The sequence below is a fragment of the Anser anser genome, assembly GCF_964211835.1.
Source record: "Anser anser genome assembly, chromosome: 7".
Taxonomy (NCBI): domain Eukaryota; kingdom Metazoa; phylum Chordata; class Aves; order Anseriformes; family Anatidae; genus Anser; species Anser anser.
This window is the reverse complement of record NC_139727.1, coordinates 16,418,274-16,435,236: the sequence shown is the minus strand read 5'-3', so window position 1 is coordinate 16,435,236 and position 16,963 is coordinate 16,418,274. Positions and strand designations below refer to the sequence as shown.

At 50.4% G+C, this 16,963-nt stretch overlaps 1 protein-coding gene across 3 annotated transcripts in view; it reads right to left on the bottom strand.

Moving 5' to 3' along the window:
- The window catches only part of COL13A1 (collagen type XIII alpha 1 chain), a 99,400-nt gene extending 86,395 nt beyond the window's left edge, over window positions 1-13,005 (bottom strand). Inside the window, exons 1-2 of one of the 3 annotated variants that reach the window (XM_083844356.1) lie at window positions 11,442-13,005; window positions 4,451-4,520 (exon numbers count right to left, since the gene is read on the bottom strand). In XM_083844356.1, the coding sequence (XP_083700482.1) occupies window positions 4,451-4,520; window positions 11,442-11,744 (373 nt within the window). In that variant the 5' untranslated portion in view covers window positions 11,745-13,005. The remainder of the gene's footprint in view (window positions 1-4,450; window positions 4,521-11,441) is intronic. The other 2 variants (XM_083844354.1, XM_083844355.1) reach the window with 2 other exon arrangements.
- Window positions 13,006-16,963: the final 3,958 nt, after the last annotated feature.

The following is a 16,963-nucleotide window of genomic DNA, read 5'->3' as shown; positions in this document are numbered from 1 at the left end:
GCCCTTCCCGACGTTTCCTCCCTCTGCCGGCTGCCTGCCGGGCCAGGCAAGGGTCGGGACGTGGGAAATCCTGCTGCCTCCTGCCAGCTGGCCCTGCCGGCACTGGGTGACACATCCTGGGCAGGAGCCAAGGCCCTGCTGCGGCCCCGCGACATTTCTTGCTGGCCTCCTCCAGGGGTGAGCAGGATGCTTGGATTGAGCAGGCACACTGCGTCACCAAAAGCCCCATGGTGTAAACGGGGCCTCCACCTCACCACTGCTCTCACCGGCCACCCTACACAAAGGGAAAAAGCAGCAATATTTGTGAGTTGTGGTGGCTCCTGCTAGTATTTCTGTATGGTCAGTCGGAGCTGAAGAGAGCAGCCAAGTGGCTGGGGCAGATGGGGGAACGTGAATGAGGGTTTGTGTGAGAAGAAATGCCCAAGAAGTGTTCCCTCACAAAGACCCAAAGGTGTGCACAAGACCCCAGTCCACAGCCAACACCAAAATCCTCGCAGCTGCCCCATATGCCCACCCCAAACCCCTGTAACAGCAGAAGGTGCATCAAGTTGCAGCAGGGTTGAGCAACCTCCTTCTGACCACCCGTCCCCAGGAGCCCACGGGGCCAGAGCCACCTCCTCCCCTGGCCCAGCTCCCTCCTCTGCCCCTAGGAGGGATGGAAAAGCCATTGGGCATCCCTCCGAGCCACTTCCCCGCTCGCACAGCTGACCGCCTCCAGCACTGCGGGCTCTCAACCTGCCCAAGGAGAAACCGGACCAAAACAAGCAGTGCGGAGGCAGAGGGAACGGAGCCAGACTTTTTCTTTTTTTTTCTTTTTAAGGGATATCGAAGACTGGAGCAGAGAGCCAGCAGAGTGAAAAACAACCACGTGGGGACTGTGAAAATTGGAGCTGAAGAGGGGAAGATGGGAAAGGTCTAATAAAGAGTCACAGTATATAAAATACTCAGGAGCCCACCTCTGCCAGAAAGGCTGTGGGAGGGGGTTTTGGTGGTAATCCCTGGCTGTTTGAGACTGTCCAGGCAGACGGGGTCTGGATCTGCAACTGGGTCTGGATCAGAGCAGTAAGGCTTAGGGTTTCACTCTATCAACCTGAAATACAATGCTTTTCCCTTGCAGGGTTCTGTTATTACATGACAGAAACCAAGGGAGGTCAGATGGCCACAGGAGGCTCCTCCAGAACTCAGGTAGTTCTCCTCAGCTCTCAGCCAAGTCCAAATCCCACACAGAAAAGAAACACTTCCCTCATCTCAGCAAAAGCTACGAGGGGAAGCTCTCTCCTAGAAATCAGGCCCGTGGTCCCACCAGCACCCGCTCAGCCCCAGCGAAACACCCCAGGCATCACCGCAGCGTGAAACAACCTCTGTTCAAACCCAGTGCTGAGCTCCCTGCCTGCACGTGGCCCTGCTGCAGGGCAAGGTCTGGAGGTGGTGAGCAGCTGGGTGCAGGCGTTGCTGCTTCTGGGCCCTTTCCCAACATGCACAAAGCTGTCCCAGATCAGTCTGGGAGACAATCTCATGGAATACCTATCAGATGAAGGGAACTGAGTCATTAGTTAACCCAGGCAGGTTGTGCTAAGGTCGATGGGCATGTCCTCCCCACTTGGACACTGCTGGAGAAGCCCACTGTGACCTCTGAGACTGAAAAACCACAATGCTGTGGAACAACATCTCACTCACAGGTAGTCACGCCTAGCCCCAGCCCAAGTGATCTGAAGTACCAGCTTCCCAGCTGAAGGAAACATATATTTCCTTATCGCTTGCTATAAATACAGCTGCGCTGTTTTCCTGACCATGTTATTCTTACAGTCCTTATCGTGTGCACTCAGATAGCCACGGCACAGTCACACGCTTCACAGCCTTCTTGCTCCACTATTCCCAGTTTTTCCAAAGCTTTTACGCCCACAAACCCTCTTGTCCTGAAGCTCTGGCAATGGGTGACCTTGCCCAGGACCTCCACATCCGTACTGAACAGGTCAGCAGATGATCTTGTCTTCCTTTTCCCTTCTTTGCCATGCAGGGACCTGGCTCACAACTAGGGATGTACTGAAATGTCATTTCTGATAAACATTTATTTTCGGTGGGGAACATGATGTGTGCTTGTTTACAGGCGGTGGAGTGGGCCGGTGAGAAGCAATAGGCATGCGCCAAGTCTTGCAACATCTTGACGCTTCTCCGTGCTTCTGAATACCTCGGTGTCCCGCAAGGGTCACATTGTCTGCTCCTCAGGGCATTTTGGACACAGGGGAAAAAATGCATTGGGGAAAAGGATTCCCGAGGTCTCGGCCTGGAAAAGAGACCATGCTGAAACAGCACAACAGTGGTTTCAGGTGGCCTGCATTGCATCAGCCTGGAGACCGCAGGGAAACACCCCGCAGCAAAGTGCCTAAGATGAGACAACCGCTGGCCAAAGGTGCCTTCGTTTCTGTGCTGCTCAAAGCCAATCCAGGCTTCACCTGACACAGCTTCACCTTTGGACTATAGCTTCCTTTCCCTCAAGCAAAATTTGGCAGGGGGGCATGTGGATTTTTACAAACAGCTTCTGTGGCCACAGAATATTTGATGAGGACAGGCAAGTTTGACAGGTAACAAGGAAGCCAGAATCTTTATGGAGCATTTACTGTCCTCCCAAATAAAAGCTGTCCTTCAGAAATACTGAGCTTAATGAAATGAGCAGGTAACTAAGGGCTATAAGAAACCCAGCACCAACTGCTGTCATGGCTTAACAAAGGATGTGGGTATCTGTAACCAAGTATGAGGACCTCGATGCTGAAATGCTTGGGTTATACGTCTATCACACACATGGTGCAGGCGGTCACACTCAGATGGCCTCTCAGATCAGTGAATCTGCTTCTTCCTGTTCTGCATTCAAGTTCTACGTTTCCTTCTCCAAACTGGCTCAGAAACACCAGGAGGATATTCATTCCTGTGGTTTTATGGCATTTATAAGTCAAGTCTAGGCAGGAACTTGAAAATGGAGTAGTGCTATGATTTGTGTTCCCATTGAAGGGAAAAGGTTAAATTTAAAAACAGTTGAACTTAGTTTTGATCTATCTTTGGAGAAGTGGAGAAGACATTTCATTTGTGCTGTCTTTTAAATTTAAACCAAATGGTTCCTGTTGTTCAAAGGACTAAAAAGAAAGTCCAACAGTCCTGATTTGGACATATCAAATCACACATTTTCCAATGTTCTGCAAGTCTGGATCCTAGATTTTACTTCTTTTCCAAAAACCTGTAGGGCTTTATGTCTTGCTTTCACAAGCCACCTTACCAACCCATTTTAGTCTGTAGACTAAAACTTTAGACTGTACCTCCTACATCTGTACAAAGGCCTAAACACACCAAGTATGAGAAAACATTAGTCATAGCAAAGTCAGACCCTTTCATCATTTTTTCCACCGCTGTCCAACAGATGACCATACTTAAATACGCTTTGATATCCCCACTGCCAAACTGCAAAAGGCTTCATGTTGAGCACCAAGAGAACCAAGAAAGAAACCACAGAAAATGGAAATGCCATGCTTAGGCACTTAACCAGACAGAACTTTCCCTGCCCCTTTCTTTTCAAGATGAGCTTCAGCTACTCAGTTTGGTTATACACATTCAAACTCTTCCAAAACTCCAGTGCCTCTGGATGTGAGGGGTAGCCAGCACTTTTCTATTTCTTCTACACAGTCAAATGTATCAGAAGACAATGAGAAAGGCTGCATGATTCATAGTAATGGAATGAAATGCCATTCACAAATGTTTTTTCCATAGCAATTTGTCACTTATTGTATTGAAACCACTTCAGAAGATGTGTCTCAAAGAGCCTTTTGATATTAGCATGATTAAAAACATAATGCAATTAAGCAATCCCATAAGATTTCTGTACGTTATATGAGTGGGACCTTCAGTGACCGCTTCATTCAACCCCCCTGATATATGGCCGCTTCTAAGAGAAGGTTGTTATTCTGCAACATGCCTCAGATAGTTGTACAACACCAAGGAATTCCTCAAATCTCCTCACCCCAGAGGCATTTTGGCTCACCAAAATTTAGCTATCCAGCTTTGGTGTTTGGCCCAGCCTATGTGTCTCAAAACCTTTTCAAATTAATCAGAAAGATGTATCTCCTAAAAGCCATTCTGCCCACCTCAGTGCTGATATCTAAAGCTAATGGGAGCATTTTCCCTTCTTGATGCATCTTCCCCCAACTATCTTGATGTCTATGTGGATGACTGTTTTTCCTACTGTTTATGTCATACACAGAATCAATATTTATGTACCCATCTTGTTATACGCTTGCCCATATTCATTTGCTATACTCAAAGCACATTGTTACGCAGGAATGCATAACTTTACATTCATATACATTTGCATTCTTATCATGTGGCTCTGAAAAAGCCTTCAATGAGAAGTAGACAAAAACGACAAAAGGAACCCTCCAAGGTGCCAGCCGCCACAGATCCCTACCTGCCGGGCAGTTGCATCGCTGATGTGTGTCTCGAACTTCTCGATGTCTCGGCAAGTGAAACTTTAATTTCTGTCATGGAAAATTAAAAAGGAGTCGTTAGTACTGCTGAAATCCAAAGCCTCAAATTCTTGGAAAAGTGGGACTGAGAGGACATGCCCAAGCAAAGATGGGAAAGACACAGCAGACCAGCTTGGGAACGAAGAGAGGCATTCAAGTTCATAGTCTTTAACTAGAAATGCAGGGTTTGATTGGAAGCAGGCTAAGGGAGTTTCGTAATGGCCTCCAAATGTGGTCCTCCTGACAGGCATTACAAAATCAAGAGCCATCAGTGGGGACTGTGTCCTCATGAGAAAGCTGCATTTCTCAGAAGACCCACTCAGCAAACAAAAAAACAAAAAACAAGAACCAAAGCAGGTACTTCTCCCTCTGACACTCCTCCAGGTGTCTCACTCACAGAGACACCTGGAGGGACAGAAGGGCTGCACTGGAAAGTTACAGCTGAAAGTGGTCTGAAAACAGCAATGACTTTTCATGAAATTATCAGGGGCTTTGAAGTTTAATGTTACTCTAGTGCAGAACGAAATCAAACCCGCTGAGCACTTCCACAAGGTGGAATCATGTCAGAACGCACGTTTCCAATGAATCAGTATTTCTACTGGTGCTGGTGTGTTGGCCTCTTGCTCTGCAATCCCTCTGTGCATCTCTTCAATGTGACAGAGCCACCCAAGGCCATGGCACCTTCCCTCTCTGGAAACGTCAATAAAATCAACCCATATTCTGAGCAAAACACATTTTGGGGACAGTATCCACACTACCCCTTCACGGACATTATTAAAATAACCAATTTAGTGAAGAAAATGCAAATCAATCCAAATAAGTTATTGATTAATGACTGTGAACCACTCTTGGTTAATGATTTGAACTCATTTGAGAAGACTGAGCCACCAGGGTGTCATGCTACGGAGACCCTCCCTCTCCCCAGCTAACCGTGCAATTCCAGTTGCATCTTCTTATCGTCCAATCTACTTCATATCCAGGGCTGACATTTAGAAATAAGCAGTCTTATGCTGGGCTCAAAAGAAGCCCATGCCCAGGATCATAAAGCATTGACTTGATTTTCACAAGTAAATGAGCATCATCCTGCAAGAAGGAAGGCATCGGTTTGGGCATCATTTCTTTTATAGAGGGGAAAAAAGGCATGTTTCTGCCTGGGACGAGGAAAGGCAGAACTGGCTGGAACACTTCTATTTTTCACTTTGAAAGCACTGGCTTCCTCATTGCAAGTCAAAATCAAAAGGGGTTTTTGCAACTGACCAGAAATGGAATATGACCAGCCCTTTTTATTGCATTGTAGACTGAAATGTTTTGATAGTGAGTTAATTTGATATCGTGGTGGGGAGAGGGTTTCACACCAGGAGAGTTGCCAGTTCCCATACAGCATTTTATCTGCATTTGCCCTCCCACTCTAAAAGCACAGATGCATGAATCTTGGCATTTGGGCACGCTCCCATCTAGCTGCCACCCCAGATGGCATGCCTCTGTTCTGCAGCACTGTCTGGCTTTGAACGCGTCGTGCTAATGGTCAAACATGGGCACAAGTAGGACAGTGGAGCCTTTATTTGGATACTCCCTGGTATGTAGACATACACGTCCCTATTTCCATCTACACACATGCCAACCAAAACGTTGGAACGCGAGACTGCCACATCTGGGTGGCATTCCCGTATTTGGGAACTGGGCTTAGCACAGTTTTTGTGTTTATAAGGGAAGAGTTGATGGCTGACACAGACAGGGGCAGGAAGTCATTTCCTAACGAGCAAGGGTCCGACACCCTGCCCACAGCAGGGCCCTTTTTATAGGGTAAAAAACTGTGAGGAAACGTGCAACAGATCCCACCCCACTAAAGGCAGAGACACCAAGGGCTTGCAGCAAGAAGCCTCAGCTGCGTCGCTCTGCTGGCGTGCATGGAGAAGAACAGCATAACCGGACTTATGAGGGGAAGCAATGACCCAGCAGAATTCAAGCACGACCGGGAGAGGAACAAGAGTGATAGCATTTCCCCACAACTTTATCTGCAGGGTCAGGGATGTGGAAGCTGCTCAAGGAAAACAGGGCCCTGTGGGAGGGATGGAGGGGTGCTGCTGGGCAGGGCTGGGCACACAGCTCCAGGCACTGGTACCATGCATTCATCAGGCGCTCACCAGGGCTGGGTATTTTCCCCATCCCTGGGCATCCAGGTGGCTCCCCAGAGCCCAGCAGCTCCACAAACCCTGCAAGTGCAAAGGGCAGTGCTGCCATGGGATTGCTGCTCTTTGGTGGGAGGCAAAACCTGCCAGGAATTTAGGAGCGCCTGGATTTCAGCTTCCTGCAGAGTCTATCAAACAAACACTGACAGCAACAGAAAAAATCTTTGGCTTCTGGAGACCTCAGGTCAACTTTGGGTTGAGATGGTGAAGCAAAATGAATTCCTGGAGGTTTCTGCTTCCCTCATTACCACTGTGCAAAATACCGCCCAGTCCAACACGAGAAGCTGGATTTGCTCAAGAGAGCAGAAAGAAAAGGCTTTCCTCTGAAACTGGTCTTTTCCAGGCAACAGAAAAACAGTCATGTTACGGCAAGGCTGACTTTGTAAGCAGAAATAAAAGGACTTTGGAAATATGGTGCACCTCCTTTCTGAGATCTGGGGTCTGCTTTTTCACCTGAAAGACATCAGAACAGCCACTGTCTCCCTCCTGCCTATGTAGAAATTCCAAAAACCTTTCCTATATGAAAGGCCAGGCTGTCTGCATAGACTGCTTGCTCTTACCTGTCATGTTTTCCAGTGACATAATGGCTGCGCCTCGCCTTCCCCCTACGCATGTGAAAGGGTCTTAAAGAGCCTTTGCCAGTGGCTGACCAGCTCCTACAAATGGACCGCGTGCCCCTGTGGACTTAGGGAGCCATCACACACTGCTAAGTGCAAAGGAAAAGCCCTGCCTGCAAGAGGGCAGGACCGGCAAGGCCTGGACGAGCTGGAAATGGGCAATAAAGCCACTAGCACAGGCTTTTCCCCTGGGTCTTGTTAACTCACCACTAGTGAGAGCACAGGGCTGGCTCGGGTGGACAGAGCAGCGAAAGCAGAACCTCTTCTGGCATTAAAGGACCGTGGCTGCGGCCTCCTAAACCTTGCAAGTGCTTGTTTTGCATGGGCACTTGAGATTAGGTGAAAGAGAGGGCACTTCTTCAAAGGGGGCAGATTAATAGCTCTTTAGCAGACACAGTTGTTTGCAGTCACCCGGGGAGGTGAAATCATTTCCCACCACTATCTCCAACAGCTAAAAGAAACATGTCTCAAATAGATAATCTATTACAACCATCAGGAGGATTTCAAGGGCTGTTGGTTTTGTTAACTCTAATTGTTTTATCTCCAGTTCTGCTGTTTTTTCTTAAAGGCCCAGCTCCTGGAACCTCAGGACTACGTGGCATAGTGCAAAAGCAAGCAGCAAGCTCTCCTGAAGGGAGCAAAAGAGTTGGGAAGTAACGCGATCCAGGTTCAAGGACTGCAGGCAGCTGTGAGGAAATGGGACTTCACTATCAGAGGAATAGGAAGGGAAAATAGAAGAAATCTCACAGGTTTAGCTTAGTGTTTTCCACCCCAAAGGGCAAGGCAGGGGATGCTTAGGGTAAACTTGCTTGTGCCTGGGAAATGGAATTGTGCAGTGTGGTTCTCAAGGTATTTAAGCAAACGGAGAAGAAAAGGAAGAAAAAAGCTTTAAGTGGGGAGGGAAAGGGAGTTTTCAGGTGTTCCTCCTTTGCTTGTTTATGAAAGCAGAGTGTCCCAAGGAAATGAGACTACTGGGACAGCAGTCGTGACCAAAACTCCCTCCTCATTCACGGCAGAGCCCCTCAGCCTCTTTAGTATCACTAGAAACTTGAGGAATACCTCTGACACAAGCCTGAGAGGCCACGCACACCCACCACTGTGCAGAAGGGCAGATCATCCCCCAGGCTTTACACAGGATACCTGTTTTTGTTTTACCCACACACAACTTCTCCCCCTAAAAACACACAAATTCTTTTTTCCCCCCCTTACAGCAGCACTAAATCCATCGTGCTCTCCACCCTGCCAAGCTTTTGGCCGGCAAACCAGTACCAAATGTTACCCAGCATGGGAAAGGACCTTATTTTCTTCTTGGAAGTTCTAACTCTGCTACAAATGCCAGCAGTGAGTTTATTTGTGCTCTGTATGATTTTCTGTTGCCCCGTAAATGCAGAAGAATTCCTACATGGAGCCAAAGTTCTCCCTGAACTGCCCACTCCACAAACATTTTTTGGGGAAAACAGTCAATTTGTGCCTGGCAAAAATCTCCCCTCTGGTATTTGCTGACACCAGGCAGAGGTTTTCACAGTAGCAAGCAAAGCAGCGCTGCCCGGGCTGCTCCAGAGAAAGCATCTGCCACCCTCTCCTTGCTCATCCCTGCTGAACTGAGATGGAAACACCACCACAGCCAGCTGCGGATGCTCCAAAATTGGTCTCCAAGGACAAAAAAAATCATCCCTACTGGCTGGCTTAAAATTAACATTTTATACAAACCAACCCACCTCCTCTCCCTGCCAGTTTTGCTTTATTTCTGCTTGCCCAGAAAGGCACCTGCCAGGACTTCGGCATTTTGCACTCCTTAAGTGCAGCCCTTATGGTGTCCCCACGGATGCCCACAGACCCTGAGGACACCCAGATATAAATGTGGCACAGTCTGGAGAGCACCGCACACCCCAGCTCGGAGCACAGAGCAGCACGTGTTTGAGTATAACCTTAGAGCTCCTCTATCAGACCTCACAGGCTTTGCTTCCTCACATGCATCCAGCTCACAGGCAGAGAAGATGGGAAGCAAAAAGGATTTAATCTGCCCTTAGCCAAAGCTGAAGCATGCCCTGGGCAAGGGCCACCAGCACCTTCGCACACCATCTCTCCCCTCACCCTCTCCTGCCCTGACCTCCCCAAATTTTGAGCGCTGACCCTGGCCTCGCTTTGGTGCCCTCCTGTGCCCATCACCTCCCATATGGCATGACCAGCTCTTTGCAAAGGCAAGGTTTCTTTCAAGCCTGGCTATTTTGTTTTGTGATGGATAACACGGAGCTGGCAGCTGTGAAACCCATTAAGGTCAGAACATGAGGAAACTGCGAGAACGTGGCAGCGAGAAGCAGCAAGGGTCTGTGTGGGGGGAATGAACACCTCATTTTCACACCCACGACAGTCATCCTAGCCCCAGCCCCTATTCCCCCAGCCCAACTTGCCACTGTCTCTTGCTTCCCCAGTTTTTCTCCTTTCATCCTTTCCCTGCTCCCCTTCATCTTTCCTGTTTTTCTCCGCTTTTCCTGTCCCTCAACAGCCCATCCAGATGCCCATCCAACTTAGCCTTGCTTCAGCCCTAACAAAAAGGAGGGTGGCAGGGGGGTTGTCCTTTCCTAAGCCAAAGCCCCATATGCCAGCCCACCCACCATCTGTCCCCCAGCAGCCCCTCGCCCTGCACCTTGAGCTGCTTGGCCCACACCACCGCCCCTGGCCAAGGCGCAGAGGTCTGGAGGGGCTGTTTTGGGAGCTGAGTAAAAGCGTGCAGCAAGGCTGGGGAGGGGGTCCTGTTGTGGGGGGCACAGGTGTCTTTCCCCAAGTTATTTTTGAAGCTGTGGCCAAGCAGGCAGCTGGCAGCCCCGGCACTGCCAGCCCCCGTCCCGTGGCTGCTCCCTGCACCGGCTGTGGGAGCTAAGGTGGCCCCCGGGGTCTGAGGAAGGGCTGCTCAGAAAGCAGGGGTGCTGCCGGGCACGTGGGCAGCGCGACAGTCCCGTTTCCTCACTAAGCCGGGCTATAAAAAGGCAGAAAGGCGCCACGGGCAGCGGAGCCAGCAGGACGCACGGCCCATCCGGCCCCCGGGAGGGGTCCTGCAGCACGTCTCAAATCACCCGGCGGATAAACCCTGACTTCCCGGGAGGCTCGTGCCAGCAGAGAGGAGGGGGACGCTGCACGTCATCCCCTGCGCGATATGCAACCATGCGGCACCAGTCTGGCTGCTCGTGACACTTGTCCTGCCTCCACTCAAAGCTTTCCTCTCGGGGGTATGGCCCATGCAGTCCCTGACACACCAAAACCACTTCAAAACCCCGATGAGGTGAGGGATCCTGCATGGTGCCCATCCCATCTGGGGCAGAGGCACCTGGGCAGCCCCCAGCAGCATCAGCACACTGAAGGAAAAGGCTTCAGCAGGTCAACAGTGAAAGTCAGTGCTTCTTGGCCCTCTTTATCAAGCAGCTCAAGCTCAGGCTTCTTCAGCAACAGCTCTACCCCATCCTCAGCCTTGGAGGAAGACTCCATTGGCTGTGGTGGGATTTGGATGGGACCCAAGTGGGTGTAAGACAGCCATATGCTTTGCGGTGATGCCGCAGCAGCACCAGAACCGATCCTGGCAGCACCAGCGCATCTTATTCCCCGAGCCAGGAGCAGTGGAAAGTGGTCAGGGCTGGCACAGCAGGGAATCCAGCCCAGCACAGCACTGGCATATTTGCAGCTACCTGCTTCAGCACAGCTGGGGCTTTCCTCCTCCCGTGGTCATGTCGGCTGTGGTATGCCTTGCCTGTCCCTCTCCCAAGGCTCAAACCTGCGCCGAATTCCCACGTTCAACCTCTAGCCTCAGCTCTTCCAGCAGGCAATGCCACCAAAAACCAAACGGAGAGGGCTGGAGGCTCTTCTCTTCCTGCATGGAATGGGGATGAGGTTTCTCCTTCACAAAGTGCCAGGGCTCAGCCACAGCATGGGCTGGGGCAGAGGGAAGCAAATGCTGGGCAGGTTTGAGAGGTGGGAGGGACCTGAAGGCACGGGAAATTCAACCTAGCAGCATCACTTGTGCAGAAGCACCTTTTTAAGGTGGGGAGGAACACACAACACGACAGTATGAGCACACACACGCTCTAAAACCTATAGTACCACAAACTGCACATGCAAAATGAAAGGACACCAACCTCATCAAGCAGTTGGTCAACTCTTCCCAAAATAGCTGTCTCCATTTGGTCTGCTGAGAGCCAGGCAGGGAGCTGCGTGGGTCTGTCCGCTTCCAAGTGGGACACTCGGGACTGCAGATCAGAGGTCCGAAAGTAAAGCAGGAGGCTCAGCACCAGAGAGAGCAGGGAGACACCGGGCAGCCCCGAGCCCAGCAGGAGAGGGAGGCGGCAGCATCTCTCCCCGTCGCCGGTCCTGGGGGGAGCCACGCACCCCCTGTCAAAAGCTGCTTCACCCACGCCTTTCCAGCTCTTCTCCTCCAACATTCCCTCCCTGTCCTGAGAAACAATAAATAAATAAATAGAATAAATAAAGCCTCACTCCTACTCCAAGAAGCACAATCCAGAAGGCATAGAAAAAAACTGTCCAAGAGGATCCCAGTGCCAGCAAATGACAAATAACAGCAATAATGACAAAAGTGGATGGGGGTGTCTAGAAAAAAAAAAAACACACACACGCGTGCCAAAAAAATTAAAAAGGTGCAGAAAAAATGGATCCAACTGCAGCAAAGATTAGGAGAGGAAAAAAAAAGGTGATCAGATTTTTTCTTTTTTTTCCCTGTCTTTCAGTCTTTTAGGTCGCTGATGGTTTCTTGTTTCTTCCTATGCTGCCAGTTTCAGTTCCTTCGCAGACCGGCCAGAAGCTCGCACATAAAAGTCCCCATTAGAGAGAGGTAATTCTCAGCTGCTCGGGCGACGCTGTGCTCTGGCTGATCGTGGCTCCTCTGTAACATGACACACTCCCTCCAAACGACGGGCTGGGATGAGCGAGCCGCGCGGCTTCCCAAAGTAACCTCCTCTGCTCGCCCTCTCTCTCCACCTCTCCCTCGCCGCATGATTTATTTATTTATGCAAAGCGCCGGGGTGGGATTGGGCGATGGGACGCCCCTGTCCTGCTTGGTCCCCAAACCTCCTCTCCACTGCCAGCCCTTCCCTTTGAAGTGGCTCTCAACGAGGTTATTTATAGCGGCAGGAAAGAGATTGTAAAGCAAAGGCTGGGCTCACACCAGCCCGCGTCTTTCTTTCCTCCCTGCAGCCAGAGCACAAATGGGACAGCATAAGCGGGCTGCCCCGCGCAGACCCCCGGGCAGCACTGAGGCAATGGGCTGTGGGGTATTTGGACCCCGGCATTAGCGAAGAACAGCTGGGCAGGGTAAGAACCAGAAGGAGACAGCCAGAAACCAAAGCCAGGAGTCAAGGACTCAGCAAAAACTAAGCAAAGGGCAGAGGGGAGCAATGCCCCCGGCGGGCAAGCCCTGATATGAGGGGGGGACCTTGTTGATCAGGTTTGATTTGGGCGTGCAACATGCTGAGCCCAGGGGGACCGAGGTCGTTCAGAGGAATTAATCTGCTGAGGCCCTCTAGTGAAGCAGAGCTTCCCGTCATCTCCCCCACGTCCCACCAGACATGAGGCACCAGGCAGACTCCCCCGTGGCAGGGAGCAGCCTCCCCGAAACGTGCCGTAGGGCAGCTCCGAGCCACGCGACCAGGAAACAAAGCCCCTTTCTGTTCTTCAGAAGTAACAGAGGCTCACCTCCCCCAATTTTTCCAAGCATAACATACGATATTTTATCCTCCAGAGTGACATGTGGGCTCTGCTGAGCCCCTGCCTGTCCGTCCGTCTGTCCTTTGATCCGCATCTCGTGCGCACACGGCAGCAGAGCAGCACGGGCCCACTGCTGTGCACACTTGCTAAAAGCAGGGCAGCAAATTGGTCTCTTAAAATCTGGCTCCCTTGTGGCTCCTTCACTGTCATTTACACATTTTAAATGAAGATTTTGCGTGCAGTCTGTGCTGGAAATTATTGGCAAAGAAAACTCATATTCATCTCTCGCCCGCTCTCCATTTCAGAGGGCTGGAAGAAATAGACCTTCTGGGAGCAGGTTAAAGCAAGCAAGAGCTGTTTCTTCTCCACCAGACAAACCCTCGGAGGGTCCGGTAGCACACAGCCCCAATTCTTTGAACTGCCTCATTCCTTTTGCAGCCACTCGCTTCCCGAAATGGGGGCTTAGTGTCTGCAAGGCAGGAAATCCTTTCTTCCTTTCTTTTCGCAGGTTTCTTGTCATCTCACTGCTCAAATTCACATTGCCGCTCCGGCGCGCGTGGAGAACACCCCTCTGACGACTGCAGCTTTTCAACAGTTTCTCATATGAGCAGGGCAGGGCCGTGCAACCCACAGACCCGGCGCACGCAGAGCCTGTATTTGTTCCGGAGGTGCAGCTCCCCCATCTGCCACCCCCTGCTTGGTCTCTCCCAGTTGCGCCCACATTCGCAGTCTACTTCTCTGCAAAGGAAAAGGATTCTTCAAGGCCATACCTCCGCAGCTTGGTGCTGCAATAGTGAGAAACTGTAGTCCATGGAGCCACCTAAGATGCCATCTGCCATCACAGCAGCGATTTCACCAAATCTGACAGTGAGAAGTGAGGGGAAGATGCTGAGAAGCTGATAAAACGTGGGGAACACTGATCTACATTCGGGAATAACTGGATGCTGGGCACCCTAGAGAGCACTGAAGTGCATAACTTAAGGCCATGGCTGAGCTACTGGTGGACAGCAGCAGCCCGTGTTATACGTAGCTTCACTGAAGGCTGTCTCATTTATACCAGTCCAAGCACTAAAAATCCAGAAAAACGCACCCTCTAAGCTGAAAACGGAAATCTGCTAGGTGTCTACGTTTCATTTCCCCGCGCCAGCTGGGGAGAGCTCTCTGCTCTTTCACTCTGATTTGCAGTAGAGGTCCTGCTGTCCAGACATGAGCATCGCCTGAATGACTCTGTAAGTGCCTTTTCCTGCCTCCCCGCCAGCTCCCCTCCAGCTGATCAGTTCACTTACAGGGTATGTCATAGCTGCTGCAGGCTGGGGAGCTGCACTCGGCCGGGTTTCATGGGGAAGCCTTGGCTGCAGATGTGCAGGAGGGTAATTTTTCTATCCATGAGGCATGGAGGAGCCCTGTCATCCCATGCCAATACAAATGGACTAATTTAGCTACGAGTCTGAGCCAAATGCGCATGTCGAATGTGCAGCACTGCTTGCTGAATGAGCTGCCTCCAGGGACCGGCCCCAGCACACGGAGTCCTGGGGTTGAACACAGCCCAACCTTCAGCTCCTCCTGCAGCCTCAGAGGTGGTGGGTGCCAGCCTGACACCAGCCCTCCTGCACATTTGTGATTCTTGACATTGGTCAAGTAGAAGCAGATGCTCAGCTGCGATCAAACAGAGCGATTTCACTGACCAGTGACTCTCTCACAGCAGGCTGGACCGCCGAGCTTGAGGCTATATCCCTCTCTCCTCCGGGAGGTTGATGCAATTCCTAAGGAGGACAGTAACTGCACATTTCCACCGCTTTCAACAGGTCCTCTGGGGATAGTTACAGACCTCAGCACAAACACGCAGCAAAATCTGGAGCAAATATAAAGTAAGATACACCTCCCAAGACAGACAACTGAACGCATCCGTACAACAAAACAAAGTGTTTCACATCTAGCATGTGGCATTGGGCAGCTAATACGCTGGATGTAGTTACGTACAGGGATGAGAGCCCCCAGGTTTCTCCATCTGGCACTGGCACTTTGTCCATCCTGTGCCCCAGAGAGTTTGCCCAGTGCTGCTCTGCAGCAGGCACGGAGTGTGTGGGGACTCCTCACAGCACACAGCAGGGTACCAAGAGGTCTCACTGCAAAAGACCAAGAACCCTCTGACTCCTGGAGATACCACCACACACCACAGGTCAGAAACAGACGAGCCAGACACAAATGAGGTCAGTCTCACACTTCAACGCATGTTGTTCAAGCCAGCAAGTTACCTACAGTGAGTCTTCATTTGGCCTGGGAAAGGGTGGGCAACAGCAGCAGACCTTCCTCACTTTCCTTCACTTTAAGCAGAGCTTTTAATCAAAAAAAATAAAAATCATTTAAAAAACAAATATGCCCTTCCTGTCACTAACTGGAAGTTGAGGCCAACTGAACGGAGATGGCCATGCACTCAATCCCATCAGTAATCTCCAAAACAGCCTGTAGAGTTTCCCTCTTTCAGGCCATTTACTAGGGAGAAAACAAACGCAACCCCACTTCTCTTTTTCTATTCTATTTTTTTCCCTCTCAGGAAATGTGGGGATCTTGATGTGCTTGAACGAGCCATTAACTAGCAGCCGACATCTCCAGCTATTGTAAATATATTAACTCAAGGCCTTTTGCTGCGTTTATTAGACTCAAGAACAACATCTGGAAACAGATGTTTTCTGAGAGCAAAGGAGGGGAGGGAGGAGGAGAAAAAACAAGGGGGAAGAAAAGACTCTTGCAAGTGGAAGTGCATGGGTCTGCAGACCATCCCTTCACACAAGGCTGTTCAGAAGAAGCACTGCGAGGGGCTGAGGCCACTGCAGCCATGTCCCTCCTGTAGACAAGGCTTTGCGAGAGCAGGACTTCTCTGGGTTGCCTGTTTTCAGGGAAACAGTGATGGGGGAGTGGAAAAGCTCATGCCTGCTTTCAGGGCTCTAGCAAAGAACAGTCACAGCGCTCACAAAAACGTCCCCTTCCCTGTCAGCCTCTGGCACAGGGACCCACCTGCCTTTGGGCTTGGGTGCAGAACAGGCAAGGCCTGGGATCCCCAGGGGACACCACCACAGTGTCCCACCTGCCACGAGCAGCCCTTCCTCAAAAGGCAAGCAGGGTGGAAACCTCCCACCCTGGGGCTGTTAAGCACCAAGGGGCCCTGCTCTGATTTAATGATGTCTTAATGACACCACGGCTCAAGTTTAGACAATATTTAGAGAGTTAACATAGTGTTACTAGGGGGAAAAGCATGCAGACACGTGTGTACTTAAACCCATAACCCAAGCATTACTGATGAAACTACACTCTCAACTGGTCATGCTTTGCTCAGGTTCCAGAGGTGACTCAGGTACAAGAGAGATCTGAGACCAAAGCTTTCCTGCATTCCTTCTGAGGGACATACGCCTGTACCCATGTGCTTACATACGTACACTCACACAATTTTTAAAATCACCATTTTCTCTTCTGTAACCCCTGCCTCACCTCTGGCATCTCCAGCCCCGTCTGTCCTCTAATATGCAGCTACTAATATTTTGCTGGTCAAGTCAGGAAAATTGAGTATTCCCTACTTAATTAGGCAGTTGTTTATAGGATGTATCAAGTAGTCTGTGGAGCAGAACAATTCCCGCCTGAGGAGCTGCTCTAACCCATTGTGGAGTTATAGAATAAAGACACATTCGATCCTTTGGGAAAAGGGTTAGGAAAATACATGGAAAAAAATGTACTGTCCGTGCATAGTAATATTATGGCTGTTTTCAATCACATGGTCCCTACAAAACAAAAGGGACCACTGCACAATATAAACTCGTAGCCCTGCCAAGCAGCAAAGGCAGAAAGAAAGAAGCGAAGCTAGCAGTAGCCGGTCAGGGCTTTACATATTTATAACCCTAAAACACCTGAGCTCAGTTTTGCCTCCCTCCTGTCAAAGCCAAACCAG